Source organism: Bos grunniens, chromosome 15 (genome assembly GCF_055505025.1).
Source record: "Bos grunniens cultivar Pamir isolate PY7600 chromosome 15, Bosgru_T2T1.0, whole genome shotgun sequence".
Classification (NCBI taxonomy): Eukaryota; Metazoa; Chordata; class Mammalia; order Artiodactyla; family Bovidae; genus Bos; species Bos grunniens.
Genome location: NC_141179.1, coordinates 22,235,357 through 22,252,822, shown reverse-complemented (window position 1 = coordinate 22,252,822; position 17,466 = coordinate 22,235,357). Strand labels below are relative to the sequence as shown.

The window sequence follows — 17,466 nt, the reverse complement described above, 5'->3', positions numbered from 1 at the left end:
ATCCTGGGCAGAAGTTTCTAGAAGGAGTGTGTGAGATAAGCTCCAGGAAGATGCCACTGCTACTTCCTTTCCCTGCCTTTCCTTGTGCTGGTGCTGTAGGGGAGGTAGAGGAGTTGGGTGGGCTCCTTTCCTGAGTTTATTCACGGGAAGTTGAAGGCTCTTGACAAGGAGACTGGGGACTCCAGAGACTCAGGCTTTAGGCCTGGCTAACTAGCTACGGTCCCATCACTTCATGGGAAATAGATGGGGAAACAGTGGAAATAGTGTCAGGCTTTATTTTTTTGGGCTCCAAAATCACTGCAGATGGTGACTGCAGCCATGAAATTAAAAGACGCTTACTCCTTGGAAGGAAAGTTATGACCAACCTAGATAGCATATTCAAAAGCAGAGACATTACTTTGCCAACAAAGGTCCGTCTAGTCAAGGCTATGGTTTTTCCTGTGGTCATGTATGGATGTGAGAGTTGGACTGTGAAGAAGGCTGAGCGCTGAAGAATTGATGCTTTTGATCTGTGGTGTTGGAGAAGACTCTTGAGAGTCCCTTGGACTGCAAGGAGATCCAACCAGTCCATTCTGAAGGAGATCAGCCCTGGGATTTCTTTGGAAGGAATGATGCTAAAGCTGAAACTCCAGTACTTTGGCCACCTCATGCAAAGAGTTGACTCATTGGAAAAGACTCTGATGCTGGGAGGGATTGGGGGCAGGAGGAGAAGGGGACGACAGAGGATGAGATGGCTGGATGGCATCACTGACTCGATGGACGTGAGTCTGAGTGAACTCCAGGAGTTGGTGATGGACAGGGAGGCCTGGCGTGCTGCGATTCATGGGGTTGCAAAGAGTCGGACAGGACTGAGCGACTGAACTGAACTGAACTGAACTAGCTACGGGACCCTGGTGGGTGAGTCTCTAAGCTCCCTTGGCTTCAGATTCTGCAATGTAAAGTGGGCGTCATCACATGCTATGGTGCTTGGGGGTCCTATGAAATTACCAGAGAATATCCACTTTAGTAACATCAAGTATAAGACCCAGTGGAATTGGCCAGAGGTTAAAAGACTGAGATTGAAAGCCAAGCATTCATGAGCTCACAGCATGAAGTCACCAAATTCTTTCTCTTCCCTCGATCCCATGTGTGACTGGCCAATGGAGCTGCAGGCCTGTCCCTGAGCTTGTGGGCTGAGGGACAGTAAAGCACCAGGTCGTTCTGGTTCTGGGCTTTCGAGGCCGGGGAGCCGTACCTATCCTGCCGCCGCTGGCCTCCAGGCTTTCTGCTGCCTCCTGCTGTCTCTGCAGCCGCCAGGCCTGCTGCAGGAGGTGGTGCAGGCTCAGGGCCAGCGCCTGTCTCATGTCCTTGATGGCAGCCTCCAGGAGCCCCTGTCCCCTCGGCCCTGGCCTCTCCTGGGAGCTCCGGAGCACTGCAATCACTCGCCTCTGGGCTGCCAGCACATTGGCATCCAGCAGGTCCTGGGGCCCTCCTGTATGGGGCACAGTCCGGCCCTCCTGTAGGGAAGCCCCCTGGAGCCGGGCTGGCTTCCTGCTCAGTGGCTCCACAAAGCTGTCACCAGGCAGCAGGAGGTTCCCCGAGGCATCTTGCAGTCCTCCCAGTGCAAGCACCTGACCTGGAGGCAGGAACCAAAGAGAGGGGGATGCGGGAAGGGATGGGGGTGAATGAGGCAAAAGAGAGAACCGGGGGGCCAGGACAGAGTGAGTGACAGGATGCGGGTGGAGGTCAGGGATGGGGCAGAGTCTAGGGTGAGGGAGGGCAGGGGGGAGAAGGAATGTCTTTCTTGATGGAAAAACATCCATATGCTTTTACTGCAGAAGCAGCTCAGTTCTCGTCTCTGCCTCCCACCCTGGGCGGGGCGGGGGCACTGTGCTGAAGATGAGGGTGAGGGAAACCGGGAAGGAGAGGAAAGGTGGCCAGAGCATGAAGGGTGGAAATATAGGTGGGCTTGGGGTGGAGACTGCAGGCTGGACCAGAATGTGGAGGGTCTGGGCTACTGAGGGGAGGGGCTTGGGAAGCCAAACCAGAGGGAGGAAGGGCAGAAGGAAGGCATGAGGGCTGCCAGCAGACCTGTGTTTTCATCCAACCCGACTCCCAGGATCGGCGAGATGCCTCCTGTGACAGGATCCTCCATGGGGCCCCCCAGCTCCAAAGGGGCCAGGGTCTGGGTGAGCGGATTGCAGTATGTCCCCCCAAGAGTGAGCCACTGCCTTGTTTGTGGGTGCAGAGTCACAGCCAGCACAGGCACCTCGATGCCCGTTATGGGGTCTGTCATGAGAGCCCCTGACTGTGATGTCCTTCTCGGCTGCAGGACAGGCAGGTGGGTGGCTGGCAGGGAGCCTGTGGCAAGACAGGTTGGGTAGGGCACGTAGGGGAGGATGGCAGCTTCTGAGGTTCGGACACCACCTGGACAGGGAGACAGGGAGGTGTTAACACACGCTGGCCTGTCTGCATCCCTCCTGAGCCCAGCAGGGCAGGGGCAGAGAGCCTCTGGCATGAGTTTCTTTCATCTGACTGCTCTCTCCAGCACGGTACCTTTGTAGCAAGGATGTTAAAGGGAGGGAGGGGGAGAAGGTGTTTACTGCTCTGTGTCCCCAAGCCCCACTGCCCAAGGCCAGAGCCCTGCTTCCCATGCTGTGCCCCTGGGCGGGTTCATTCCGGATAGCCCACACTGGGTGGAGTTACAGAGTGGTAGGAGTCTCACCAGAACTGCAGTCAGTGGTGGGCACCAGGGTTGCTTCCTGCACATCGTAACCCAGATTTCCAGCCTCGGGCAGCACCCGCCCTGTGTCAGGGTGGATGAAGTAGCCTTGGGGTATGGGCGCTGCCTGACCACTGGCTGGGAGCATCACACAGTCCGGGCCAGGGACCATCAACTTGGTGACAGGATGCACACCGATGTTTTTGGCACCCCCTGGAGAGCTTGCTGAGGCTGCAGGAATGCAAACACTGGCTTAGCCCTGGGTCTGAGGCCACATCTGAGAGGTCAGGGGCTCCCTTGGGGGGAGTGGACTGGAAGGAGCTGGTGAGACCCCCTAACCAAACCAACCCTGGTACGAGGGTGTAGCAGGTGCTTGGGAAGGACACTTTTTTTTTTTTTTTCCGAGTCCAGGTCAGGGCTCCACATTTGGGATGTGAGCCTGACATCATCAAATTGTAGGATCCTACCCCCCACCTCTTTCTTTCATGGCAAGTCCAGCATTTTCCAAACCTGACCTTTTGCATTCAATAGTCAGGCTTTTGCTCTCAGGAAGTGCTACCTTATATGTAAAGCTATGCTCTGTGGCGGTTTTGTTTGTCTCCTCTTCTGTTGTTCCCCTTGCGGAGGTTCCCTCTTCTGTAACACTGCCGTTTGCCCAGGACGCTGCACAGGAAGCCCCTCCCAACCTTGGGGATTTCCTCTTGGTTTAGCCTTCCTCCCACCTGATACAGGGCCAGGTTTCTTTGGGGAAGGGGGTGGTCCTGGCTGAGTCCGAGCAGGGCTCACCTGGCTGCAGCAGCTCCGCCCCAGTGCCTGTGCCTAGGATGCCCCAGGCTTTCAGGCGGTGGCCCTCCTGCAGCACGACCTGGGACAGGCTGCCCAGAAGAGCGTCCAGCTGGGGGACTTCCCTGCGGGGGTGGGGGTGGGGGAGGCCAAATCAGAGGGCGGGACAACTAGGGATGCAAGAAGGACATTTTGGCGTGGCCAGCCCTGGGACCCCACGAAGCCACGCGGCCCCTCCCTAGCCCTGATCCCACGCAGCCTGACTCAGAGTTACCAGGTACACACCCTTCTGGGTTCTGCCCAGCCTGGGAGGACTTTGCGGGCCTGGAGCCTGAATGTGCCTTCAGCAGCCGCCGAGCGGCCATCAGCGCCGAGCAGAAGGAGCCCCACTGCTCCTGCCTTGCACGGAGGTCTTGGCGAAGGAGCACCAGTTGGTGACCGAGGGCTGCTGCGTACTCGCCTGCCAGGCGCCCCCTCCGTCTGGCCTCCTCCTCCGCGGCCCTGGCGGCTGCCTCTGCAGCCTGGGGTCAGAGACCACCTTGCCTGCTTAAGGCTGCAGGCACCACAGCCTCGGGGACCGCGGCTCAGGGGTTCCCCCTGAGCGCTCCTCGTGAGCGCTGCGGAGCACTGCGAGTGGGCGTGCAGCAGAGGCTCCGGGGGCGCAGCGGGAGGGGCTGAAACCCCCGGGGCCCGGGAGATGGGAAACAGGTGTTGAGGGGCTTCTGGCCTCAGTGAGGAGGGGGAGTTGCATGTGGGCACAGGGACGAGGTGGGAAGCGTGAACACGGTCCGACCTGCTGTCGTTCTCTCTGGGGGCTCCCCAGAAGCTGGCCCGCGGAGGCTGCGATGCGGTGCTCAGGATCCCACAGCTGCCGGAGAGACTGCGCTTCGCTTCCCAGTTGGAGGCAGAGGAGTTTGAGCTGTGCGAGGGAGCACAGAGTTCGTTCCAAGGCGCTAAGCCGCTTTCACGGCTGTGGTCGCAATGCCCCCTGTTGCCAGGTTGGGGCGGGGCTGCAGGGGACAAAGTGCCCTTCCACTGGGAAATGTGGTGAAGACCCACCCCGGGCAAGACACAATTCGCACCTTCCCCCAGGGAACCCTTGGTCCAGCTTAGGGACTTGGACTCTAGTATGATCATTTTGCTCCCAATACCTGTCCCTTACTGGTCTGCATTAGCTCACCCGGGTGGGCTACCTGGATCACGAGTGGGACTCTTAAGACACTCAAGAAATGACCTGGTTAGATTCCTACCGGTGATGTGAGGGCTCACCCCTAAATTTAGTCTGAAATCTTCTATTTCTCCTCCCTGAATAATTCTCGCCCCCGCCCCCCCCCCCCCCCCCCCCCCGGTTCATTATGGATACACTAAGGATTTCTTTAGGCTCTCTGTCCCATCACCAACTCTCCCAGAGACAAATTCGCTGGCTTGCCCATCTTCCCCACTCACCTCCTCCTTGGTCTGACTGAGTTTGGTCGTCACTGACAGAGACTGCCTGAGCAAGATCCTGAAGAAGGTTTCTGTGTCAAACCCCTCCAGATCCACCTGGTCCTTGGCCTCCCAGCTCCCACCTATGGGCAGGGGGTGGGAGGGGACAGGGAGCAGGATTATTCCCCCTGAAATGCAATTAGCACCTTCCCTACAGAGTCCCAGTGTATCTGCCTCCTGCCTCACGGTCTTAACTGCTAAAATTATGGTATTCAGAGAGCACTTTGCTGAAGAGCTTGCTAAAAATGTAGAATTACAGGCCCCCGTCCCAGACCTATCGAAGAAGGCAATGGCAACCCACTTCGGTATTCTTGCCTGGAGAATCCCAGGGACGGCGGAGCCTGGTGGGCTGCCGTCTATGGGGTCGCACAGAGTCAGACACGACTGAAGCGACTTAGCAGCAGCAGCAGCAGTCCCAGACCTATGATAGCAGGAGTTCCCCACATAATTCATAATCACCCTGAAGTTGTGAAAGGCAAACTGCTTCTTTCTGAGGCCCATGCTTGGAGTAGCCACAGTAGAAGGTAGAACACCTCCGCATGACTCATAACACCATCTGTAGAGGGACTGGTCATTTCCCAGTGAGTACATTTCTTTTGGCAAGTTGTGCTTAGGTGTCTCTTTGCCCTTCTACACTGTACACCCCTAGAACCTGGCAGTGTCTGGCATACACTGGCTACCCAGTAAACATTGCCTTATTCATTGAATGAATGAATGAGTGGAGGGGAATGGAACCGTGAACAAAGGAAGCAGGAGCTGGCCAGTTGAATGTGGGGGCATCTCTGGGCTTCCAGCTCAAGCCTTTCACTCACCATGACCTCCCTCAACCCTGGGGTCATCAGAGTCTTGGCATGGTTGGCCTCGCCTCACTGATGTTATCCTGGTTCTTGGGGAAGTGTAGGCATCCAGGTTGTAGCCCTGCTGATGCTTCCTGAAGATGGGCTGGGGAGCAGCCTTCCGGGCCCAGCTCAGGCTGTGACACTGAATCTATAGGGTGCATCACGGGTGATGTGAAGGAAAGGGAGAAGCATCCTTTCCTCAGACTCTTAGAGGAGGAGCATCCTGCTCAGTGTGCTCAGGGAGCACCCCATCTTCTCTTGTTGGACCATTCTAACAGCCTGTCTCTCTCTCTAATCCACCTCTCTCCGTCATCCATCTCTATCTTCCACCATATTGCTAGAGTAAGCATAAAAGTGTTACCAGATTTTCTCCCTTGCTCAAAATTCTTAATTGATCCCCACTGCCTAGAGGGTAAAGTGCATGAGATCACCCACAGTCTGGTCTCCCTCCTGGCTTCAGCCTCATCCCTGTCTTTGTGCCCGAAGCTGCAGGCCCAGGGACCAAGTGTGGCTCCCTGAGCAGGCGAACGTTGTTTCATGCCACTTTGCCTGACTCATAACGCTGCCTTCCTCACCCCCACCTCGCCTCCCAAGCTCATTACTCTCCTACCTGCAACTCACCAACCCCTTTGTCCGTCAAGGATCCAAACTTGTTTCAAGCCTCTTTCAGGGATCACCTCCTTAGGAAAGTCTGTCTTTACCACCCAGGGGGAACGGTCATGCCTCTCCTTTGTGCAGCCAGGGCCCCTTGGTACACCCTCACCAGAGCTGTACAACACTCGCTGGCACTTATTTGTCTCCTTGTCTATGTTCTCCTTATTGAACTTTGAGGCTAGAGGCTGGACCTTTATCGCTTCGGTATCTTAGCAACTAGGATAATGCCTACTGCAGATGGGAAGTGGAAGACCCATTTCCACAGCATTGGAGAGGGATTCCCACATAGCGGTTAAGAGCATCTGTCCAGCTTTACTTACCAACAGAAGCAGGCAGAGCCCCAGGAGCAGGACAATCTCCCCCAGGACTCCTGGCCAGTTGGACCTCTTCAGGGGCCTGGGGATCTTGGCGATACCAGTTTGGATGAGGTACCTGGGAGTTGTGGGAACAAAGGGCCCTTCCCCAAAGCACTGGCCACCTGGTGGGAGGGTGCGGACGTACTGGGTGGAAAGAAATCTGTTTAGTCCTTGTCCCACTGTCTGCCAGAGCCTGGCCGGGGGATAGAGTGGGAACCCAAGCCTGTGGACATTCACCAAATAGCCCAGATCTTTGTGCATACTTGCATTTTCCCTGGGAAATGAATTCATATCAGATAGCTGTCTGGGGGAGCAGTCTGCATGTTCTGGGGCTACATCAGCACAACCTCTTGGAAGCTGAACTGACAGGTTGAGATACTAAGTCTTGTGTGTAACCAGTTCTGGCTCAGTGGTGGCATCTTGCAGAGGCCATGTAGATACAACCCTGCATAGACTGGCCTGGGATATGAAGTAGACAGCTGTGAGAGATGGCTAGACATTCTGATGTCCTTTGAGACACACTGTCTTTTCAGCATCCTCACACTCGTCCCCTCCTTATACACACAGGTTGGGTTGCCATGGGATGAATCTTGGCATCCCCAGAATTATCAGTTAAGGCCGTGAGACCATGAGACGTTGTACGGGTATTTGGGGCACCTCCTTCCCTGGAGTGCTATCTAGGGGTGGTTAGCAGTAGCAGTTTAGTTGCTGAGTTGTGTCTGACTCTTGCAATCCCATGGACTGGAAGCCCACCAAGCTCCTCTGTCCATGGGCTTCTCCAGGCAAGAATACTGGAGTGGGTTGCCATTGGTAGTTATGAGGCAGTATTTTTGAAAGAGAGAGAGGGGAAATGTCAGGATAATGTCTTAAACAAGGCAAACCATCACAGACAAACCATCTTCCGATGCCAGTTGCTGTTCAGACGAAAGACATAGACCCCAGGCTCCTGGAACTGCTGCAGAAAGAGGTGGGGGCTTTGATCTTGGAGCTGGGACTCCTCAGCCAGGGCCCGAAAGCGCCCCCAGTCAAACTGCCCCAGCGTGTTGTAGAAGTGGCCCCTGGGGTAGAGGAAGGAGGGGGCATGTTGTCTCCTGGCTGGAGACACAAGGAGCATTTCCGGTGGGAGTGGAGCCGGGCCCTCTGACACTCACAGGTCGTACTCAGGGTAATGCTCACGGGTCACCAGGAAGGCCAGTGTATCCCTGGTTTGGAGGCAGACCGTGGGGTTTCGGATGCCTGCCTCTGGGTATGACAGATTCCCAGGGTGCGAGGAGTTGAAGCTTAGGGATGAAGGAGAGCTCAGGTGTGCATCCCCTGACTTTCCTGGGCAAGATTCAGAATGTGAGAAAGGGCAGTCATCGTTCAGGGGCCTGGAGAGGGGTGGAGGAGGGGGAGGAGAGGCAACATGCATCAGCCTTGATGCTCACCTGCCTCCTGGCCCAGGATCCCCAGGTCTCCGAGGGGCTGGCCGAGAGAGTGCAGTAGTTCCCTGCCAGGTCTGGTCAGGCCTAGGAAGCCGATCCCTGGAACAAGACGGGCATCTTCCTGAACCTGCAGGGCTGGGGAGAGAGCTGACCCTGGTGCGTGGATACAGCAGAAGCTGTCCATCCTTGACTCGCACGAGGCAGGAGTCGACTTTCTATAAAACCAGGGGAAGCATGTCAGGATCCACATGCACTTCTTGGGGAGCCCTCTCTGGGGTAGGAGTTGCCCACTGCCCCCCAGCTGCCGCATGTAAGGGCCACGCTCATGCTGTAGAAAGGGCGAGAGTTGCCGACGTGGGCCTTCCTGGGGCTTCCTTCTATCCTGCTCTCTTACCATCCACCCTGACCACGTACAGCGGGACAGGATTCTGCCTTTGGTCCAAGTGGCAGGGGTGGCCCACAGCATGGGGTGAAGAAGGCCTGTCTGGGAGGAAAAACCCCTGGGAACAAGGAGGTGCGGTGTCAGCTCTTCCCTTAAGACCTGGCAAGTAACCCCTCACCTGGCAGGGAGGCAGGGAGAGTACAGGTCCTTTCTCAAGCCCTGTCCGAGTGTCCTGAGGGGGTTGGAGGGGAGGCTGCAGTGGAAATAAGTCTCCGAGCCCTGGGGGCGGCAGGGGTAACCTCGAGTCATGACTCTGAATACGGTCCCTTGCTTCCATGTGGGAAGATTTCCATAACACTTTCCCAGTGATTTTTCCAAGCTGTCTTCTAGGATGAAATTAAATCAACAATTGGGACTTTTCTCTGGCACCAGAGGCTGGGTCAGGGATGTGGCTCAATGGGCAGGACCCTAGACCCAGTGCAAAAGCATGTCACCCACCCCCTCTTAGGAAAGAGGCAGGGCCTGCCGGGCTGGGTCTGCGGTCATCAGCCACATGAGACCCTGACGTTGTACCTGGCTTCCGGTGTCTTCAGTGATGGAAATCTGCGGGTTGCCCTTGGGGCAGCTGAGCTGCAGGACCTGTCTCTGTCTCTTGGGGCACAGGGGACCGCATATTTCATTTGAGTGAGGTCCCCAGCACAGACAGAGCCCCAGGCCTGGGTCATAGCCACGTGCGTCCTCTGGAGCGGCGCAAACCTGCAGAAAGGCTTAAGCTTCTTGGTGACATGTCCCTGGGGGAAGTTGCACCCAACTCTCTCCAGCTTCAGAGTGCAGAGCACAGGTCTCTGGCTTCCCAGAGGGAGGACTAGAGGAATAAGCCTCCAGTGGCTAGGAGCTTGGGCAGGTGGACAGGTGGGCAGAGGTCCAGGAGTGGGGGAGGTGCCCTATATGGATGCCTCCTACCTCATGGGCACAGTGGTCATTCCACTGATCCTTGGTCAGACAGAGCCCCTCCTGGTTCCGGGTGGCCCCATGCTTGCAAGTCTTGTATTCCCGCTGGACACAGCCCCTTGGCTCTCCAACATCTTGGTAGCCTGGGAGGCAGGGGCACTTCCCGTCACTGGGCTGGGGGTTGGGTGGGAAGGGATGCAATTTCAGGTTGGCTGGTGGTACTTGGTTGCTGTGAAACCAAGGGACCACACAGGACCCTTTGGCTGTGACCCTGCCCGAGATAGACCAGAGAATAAGGGCAGGGGGAGGGGAAGTAAGGGATCACCAGGGTGGAGGGGGGTCGGATTAGAGGCGAGTTTACTGATACATGCTTCTTAGGGTCCAAGTGATGCTATCATTTCAGTCAATAAGACATGGAAAGTTCAGGAAAGGAAGAATTCGCACGTGCATTTGTTGGCTTATAGGGCAAATTTGAGCAACAAAAAGTCTGCCCTTTTCTCCAAGTAGGGTTGTCAGATTTAGCAAATAAAAATATAGAGCTCTCAAACTTGAATTTCGTATGAGTGTGTGCCATTCAATGTTTGAGACACACTAAAAATGTATCCATAATTTATTTGAAATTCAAGTGTTGCTGAACATCCTCTATTTAACCTGGCAACCCTGTCACTTGGAAACCTGAACTAACAACCCTGATCAGGTTACTCCTGAGCTGCACGTGACTCAAGAACAAAACAGTCACGACAATGCAGCCTGTTCCTGGGTTCCCTGCCAGAGGACATACCTGGAACACTCGGCCAGACCCCAGGCATACACACGTGTCCTTGCCCTCCTCCGTCTGGGTGGCCTCTGAGCCACAGGGGAAGCAGGCATCCTGGCCAGGCCAGGGGTTGAAGAATCCCCGAGGGCAGAGGTGGCAGAAGGAGGCATTGTGGGGACTCGCTCCAGAAAAGAACGTTCCGGGGGGGCAGGGGGCAGGTGGGGAATCAAGACAGAGTCCACCTGTGGAGTGATGGGCAAACAGGAGTCAGGGCTGAGACCAAGCTTCTAGGGCTGGGATCCCCTGCTGATTCCCCCCAGGGGCTCTCTTCCCCCACTAAAGGGCTTCTGACCCTCCACCCAGCCCAGGGGTCTCTTGAAGCCATCATCTTCCCTCAGGGTTATTTTTCATCACCCTCCTCAACTTTAGCCCCAACTCCTTTGGCGCAGATGCAGCCCCAGCCCCTACCCTCTGGGCACCCTGGTGGGTCCGGCTCTTCTGCACAAGGCATCTGGTCCCCACAGTCCGGAGGATTCTCCCCGCTCAGGCACATGGAGTTCTGGAGGGCGGCGCCAAAGAGAAACGCACAGGTCCATGTCCCTGGGGTGCTCCGCAAGAGGAGAATCTTCACCTTCTGGGCAAGGGCGATGGTGGCACGGAGGGAGGCAGACATGGAGGTGGGGGAGGACAGACACCAAGGAAGACCCCTGGGGACACAGGGAGAGAGAGGGGAGCGCAAGGCAAAGACACAGTAACAGAGCCTCCCCAGGACAGGAGAGGCGTAGAGAGACCTGCTTGGACAGGGGAGGCAGAGAGAAGTGCCCCGGAGGGTCGCCTCTGCCACTCACAGGAGCTGGGGGAAGCACTCACTGAATATTTCATGAAAGGAAATCTGAGATACCGGTCCTCTGGGAGGCTTTGGCCCAGACAACTGAAATATTTCCACCCTCTTTTTCTTCTCTCCAATTTTCCTTCCTAAAGCAGCCTCGTGTGTGTGTGTGTGTGTGTGTGTGTGTGTGTGTGTGTGTTTAGAACTGGGCTGTATGCTGGGGAGGAACATTTCAGCTCCTTCCCTTTGTAAGGCAAAGCCAGTCAACCTCATTTAAGCACTCTCCATGTGCAAAATCCTGCAAGAGGACAAGGAAATGAAACACAAGGCTTCTGCTCAGTTTCAGAGATACATACCATTTTAACATTACAGATCATTTCATTCTCTCCTCCCAATTTACAGATGAGAAGACTGCGGTCAAAAGATGGAAAATTTGAACAAACTTACACAACCTGTCAAACCATGTGCTTAAGGAATATGCGTCCATGAAGCACTTGAAACCTATAAAACAGCAGGTGAGCCCTTGGAATACCCAAGAGATGTGATGGATAAAGCACACAACATATGGTGGAGAGAAGGGGCCATCCTGGCCTTGTAGTTAATTACCCTTGGAAATCAGATAATCAGTTGACTTAAGACTTATAAAAAACGTGGAAATAAACAGTACTCTGTGGCTTCCTTCCTTACAGTTGTGAAAATCATCAAGCTAACAGGTGAGGAAATGCTTAGAAAGCCATAAAGTGCTAATGAAAGTCAGTTGTAAGAGGAGGTGTGGCTTCCAGGTACAGGGAACTAACTGAAGCTCCAGGGCTTCGAGGCCACCCAACCTGTCCTCGGAACTTAAATTGTTAAATAAGATCCCTGATCTCAAGGCTGAATAGTGCTGTATTGGGAGAGCCTTCAGAGAACTTGTTGCATGGATTTGTAATCAGGCCTTGGTTCTGAAAATAGTAAATTGTGTATCTGATATAATTCAGCAAATTTCCCCCTGAATGACTTTTGGCTTGATTGCTTCTAAAAAGGGATCTGTTTTCTAGGACAAGGTGTCCCTGTGCGGTGGAGTGCCTTCCTTGCTCCCTTATTTATTATTCATTATTCATTCCACAGATATTTTTTGTGTCTTAACTGTGTTCCATACTCTCTTCTGGGGCTCCTGGGCTCCTGGTATCTAACAGAAAGAGCTGCAAACTCCAAAGGATATTGGATGCTGCTTGTGGAGCTGGGGCTGGAAGGAGAATTACTGGGGTGCAGAAACAAAGGCTCTTTTGCAGATATATTGAAGGTGGAAGAAATTAAGATTCCTAGGAACATGTATTCTGAAGCAACATAGCTTACATCAATGCTGTGCAATTGAAATGCAATGGGAATCAAGTACTCTACAGTTTTCTAGTAGCCACAGTATGAGTAAAAAGTAACAGATAAATTGAATCATAACATGTTTTACTTAGTGTATTTAAACTGTTACTTCAGCACGTAATCAGTATAAAAATAATGTTATTTCTGATTTTTTTTTTAGTATTAAATCTTTGAAATCCATTTTACGTTTACTGCACACTCAATCTGGACAAGTTCAAGTGCTCAGTGGCTTCATGGGGCTAGTGGTTGCCAAAGTGAACAGAGCAAGATGACATCTTCCAAAGTCACTTCTCTCAGGGGTTCTGTAGGCCTGTGAGGGACCTCTGCCCAGTACATTCCTCTGTCATCTGCTTTGTTCTCTGCTGAATGGCACAGTCCTCCTGCCCTTTTCTTTCCAGAAGGTGGCACTATGAGCTCACGGGAAACTGTGTGTGTGTGTGTGTGTGTGTGTGAGATGGGGAGAGGGGAGTGGTGAAAGTGGAAGAAATGCAGCCGCAAGGGAGAGTGTGTGTGCATATGTATATGTAAATTAGCATCACTACTTTAATTATTTTGGTGGAAATTAAGATTAATGTCTGTACAGTGCTTTACAATTCTTCTTAAACTTGACTATCCCTACCAATCATCGGGTGATCTTTATATTTACTGAAAATTTTAATTTTTATTTACTTACATATTTCTCTTTTATTTATATATATATTTAAATAAAATTGTATGTAATTAAGATGTACAAAATGATTTGATACACACATATAGTGAAATGATTACTACAGTTAAGCTAATTAAGCAAAAGAATCCGTCTGCAAGGGGGGGACCTGGATTCGATCCCTGGATTGGGGAGATCCCCTGGAGAAGGGAAAGGCTACCCACTCCAGTATTCTGGCCTGGAAAATCCCATGGACGAGTCCATGATGTCGCAGAGTCGGACACAAATGAACGACTTTCACTGCACTTCACTTTTCCTGACTTAGTTACCTTTTTTTTTGGCTGTGTGATAATGGCTTTTAAAATCTACTCTCTCAACTTGTCTCCAGTATTCAGTACAGTGTTGTTAACTATAGTCATCCCATTGTGCATTAGTTAGACTCATTCATCCGACGTAACTGAAACTTTTGTACACTCTGACCAACATTTCCCAATTGCTCCCACCCCTTATAATCACCACATGCTTTCTGCTTCTTTGAGGTTGACTTTTTTGAGACTCCACATGTAAGTGAGATCATGCAGTATTCGTCTTTCCCCATCTTGTTTGCTTCATTTAGCTTAGTGTCCTCCAGGTTCATCCGTGTCACAAAAGGCAGGGTTTCCTTTATTCTCTTGATTGAACAATAGCCCATTATTATTTCAAAACTCTAATATACATGTCACATCTTTTAAAATTGAAGTATAGTTGATTTACAATATTGTGTTAGTTTAAGGTAGATAGGAATGTGATTCAGTTCTATATTTTTTCAGATTATTTTCCATCATAGTTCATTATAAAATATTGAATACAGTTCTCTGTGCTAGACAGTACATCCTTTTTGCTTACCTATTTTATGTGTCTCTTAATTCTACACTCCTAATTGTCCTCTTCCCTCTTGCCCTTTGGTAACCACAAGTTCGTTTTCTAAGTCTTTTTCTGTTTTGTATATAGATTCATTTGTATTATTTTTTAGATTCCACAAATAAGTAGTACCATATAGTATTTGTCTTTCTCTACCTGATTTGCTCTATCTCTGTTTCACCTTGATATTGTCTAGGTCCATCCATGTTGTTGCAAATGGCAATATTTCATCCTTTTTATGGCTCAGTAATATTCCACTGTATATGGTATATATACCTGTATGTATGTGTGTGTATGCTGCTGTGCTGTGCTTAGTTGCTTGTGTCTGACTTTTTAACCCTATTGGCTGTAGCCCGCCAGGCTCCTCTGTCCATGGGGATTTCCCAGGCAAGAATACCAGAGTGGGTTGTCATGCCCTCCTCCAGGGGATCTTCCCAACCTAGGGACTGAACCCAGGTCTTGCCCATTGTGGGCAGGTTCTTTACTGTCTGGGCCAGCAGGGAAGCCCAAGAATACTGGAGTAGGTAGCTATCCCTTCTCCAGCAGATCTTTCCCACCCAGGAATTGAACTGGGGTCTCCTGCATGGCAGCTGAATTCTTTACCAGTTGAGCTAACAGTGAAGCCCACTGGATGGTATGGTACCTCTATTTTCAGTTTTTAAAGGAACCTCCATATTGTTTTCCATAGTGGCTGCACCAATTTACATTCCTACCATCAGGGTACAAGGATTCCCTTTTCTCTACACCTTCTTCAGTATTTATTATTTGCAGATATTTTGGTGATAGCCATTCTGACCAGTGTGAAGTGATACCCCATTGTGGTTTTGATTTGCATTTCTATAATAATTAGCGATGTTGAGCATCTTTTCTTGTATTTGCTGGCCATCTGTGTCTTCTTTGGAGAAATATCTATTTAGGTCTTCTGCTCATTTTTGATTAGATTGCTTTTTTAAATAGTGAGTTGTATGATCTGTTTGTATATTTTGGATTTTAAACCCTTGTCAGTCACATCGTTTGTAAATGTTTTCTCCCATTCTGTATATAGTCTTTAATTTTGCTGATGATTGTTGTGCAAAAGTTTTTAAGTTTGGTTGAGTCCCAGGTTGGTAGGTGCCCAATATGCTACTGAAGATGAGTGGAGAAGTGACTCCAGAAAGAATGAAGGGATGGAGCCAAAGCAAAAACAACACCCAGTTGTGAATGGGACCAGTGATGGAAGCAGGGTTCGATGCTGTAAAGAGCAATATTGCATAGGAACCTGGAATGTTAGGTCCGTGAATCAAGGCAAATCGGAAGTGGTCAAATAAGAGATGGCAAGAGTGAACATAGACATTCTAGGAATCAGCGAACTAAAATGGACTGGAATGGGTGAATTTAACTCAGATGACCATTATATCTACTACTGTGGGCAAGTATCCCTTAGAAGAAATGGAGTAGCCATCATGGTCAACAAAAAAGTCCAAAATGCAGTACTTGGATGCAATCTCAAAAACGACAGAATGATGTCTGTTTGTTTCCAAGGCAAACCATTCAATATCATGGTAATCCAAGTCTGTGCCCTGACCAGTAACACTGAAGAAGCTGAAAAGTTCTATGAAGACCTACAAGACCTTCTAGAACTAACACCCAAAAAAGATGTCCTTTTCATTATAGGGGACTGGAATGCAAAAGTAGGAAGTCAAGAAACACCTGGAGTAACAGGCAAATTTGGCCTTGGAGTACAGAATGAAGCAGGGCAAAGGCTAATAGAGATCTTCCAAGAGAACGCACTTGTCATAGCAAACACCCTCTTCCAACAACACAAGAGAAGACTCTACACATGGACACCACTAGATGGTCAACACTGAAATCAGATTGATTATATTCTTTGCAGCCAAAGATGGAGAAGCTCTACACAATCAGCAAAAACAAGACCGGGAGCTGACTGTGGCTCAGATCATGAATTCCTTATTGCCAAATTCAGATTTAAATTGAAGAAAGTAGGGAAAACCACTAGACCATTCAGGTATGACCTAAATCAAATCCCTTATGACTCTACAGTGGAAGTGAGAAATAGATTTAAGGGACTAGATCTGACAGAGTACCTGATGGACTATGGACGGAGGTTCGTGGCATTGTACAGGAGACAGGAATTAAAACCATCCTCAAGAAAAAGAAATGCAAAAAAAGCAAAATGGCTGTCTGGGGAGGCCTTACAAATAGCTGTGAAAAGAAGAGACGTGAAAAGCAAAGGGAGAAAAGGAAAGATATACCCATTCGAATGCAGAGTTCCCAAGAATAACAAGGAGAGATAAGAAAGCTTTCCTCAGTGATCGATGCAAAGAAATAGAGGAAAACAATAGAATGGGAAAGACTAGAGATCTCTTCAAGAAAATTAGAGATACCAAGGGAACATTTCATGCAAAGATGGGCTCAATAAAGGACAGAATGGTATGGACCTAACAGAAACAGAATATATTAAGAAGAGGTGGCAAGAATACACAGAATGTACAAAAAAGATCTTCACAACCCAGATAATCATGATGGCGTGATCACTCACCTAGAGCCAAACATCCTGGAATGTGAAGTCAAGTGGGCCATAGGAAGCTTCACTATGAACAAAGCTAGTGGAGGTGATGGCATTCCAGTTGAGCTATTTCAAATCCTGGAAGATGATGCTGTGAAAGTGTTGCACTCAATATGCCAGCAAATTTGGAAAACTCAGCAGTGGCCACAGGACTGGAAAAGGTCAGTTTTCATTCCAATCCCAAAGAAAGGCAATGCCAAAGAATGCTCAAACTACTGCACAATTGCACTCATCTCCCACGCTAGTAAAGTAATGCTCAAAATTCTCCAGGCCAGATTTCAGCAGTACGTGAACCGTGAACTTCCAGATGTTCAAGCTGGTTTTACAAAAGGCAGAGGAACCAGAGATCAAATTGCCAACATCCGCTGGATCATTGACAAAGCAACAGAGTTCCAGAAAAACACCTATTTCGGCTTTACTGACTATACCAAAGCCTTTGACTATGTGGATTACAATAAACTGTGGAAAATTCTGAAAGAGATGAGAATACCAGACCACCTGACCTACCTCTTGAGAAACCTGTATGCAGGTCAGGAAGCAACAGTTAGAACTAGACATGAAACAACAGGCTGGTTTCAAATAGGAAAAGGAGTACGTCAAGGCTGTGTATTGTCACCCTGCTTATTTAACTTATACGCAGAGTACATCATGAGAAACGCTGGACTGGAGGAAGCACAAGCTGGAATCAAGATTGCCAGGAGAAATATCAATAACCTCAGATATGCAGATGACACCACCCTTATGGCAGAAAGTGAAGAGGAACTAAAAAGCCTCTTGATGATAGTGAAAGAGGAGAGTGAAAAAGTTGGCTTAAAGCTCAACTTTCAGAAAACGAAG

The 17,466-nt window shown here is 50.6% G+C and overlaps 1 protein-coding gene across 1 annotated transcript in view; it reads right to left on the bottom strand.

The window, feature by feature from the left end:
• Positions 1-17,466, bottom strand: part of LOC147357415 (uncharacterized) — a 78,322-nt gene that overhangs the window by 17,867 nt on the left and 42,989 nt on the right. The window contains 16 exon segments of the mRNA XM_086341937.1: positions 1,235-1,615; positions 2,705-2,932; positions 3,488-3,654; positions 3,770-4,005; positions 4,278-4,403; positions 4,931-5,092; positions 5,095-5,146; positions 5,835-5,956; positions 6,783-6,962; positions 7,714-7,876; positions 7,970-8,141; positions 8,246-8,341; positions 8,637-8,742; positions 9,588-9,749; positions 10,357-10,574; positions 10,801-11,039. Coding sequence (XP_086198063.1) covers positions 1,235-1,615; positions 2,705-2,932; positions 3,488-3,654; positions 3,770-4,005; positions 4,278-4,403; positions 4,931-5,092; positions 5,095-5,146; positions 5,835-5,956; positions 6,783-6,962; positions 7,714-7,876; positions 7,970-8,141; positions 8,246-8,341; positions 8,637-8,742; positions 9,588-9,749; positions 10,357-10,574; positions 10,801-11,039 — 2,810 coding nt within the window.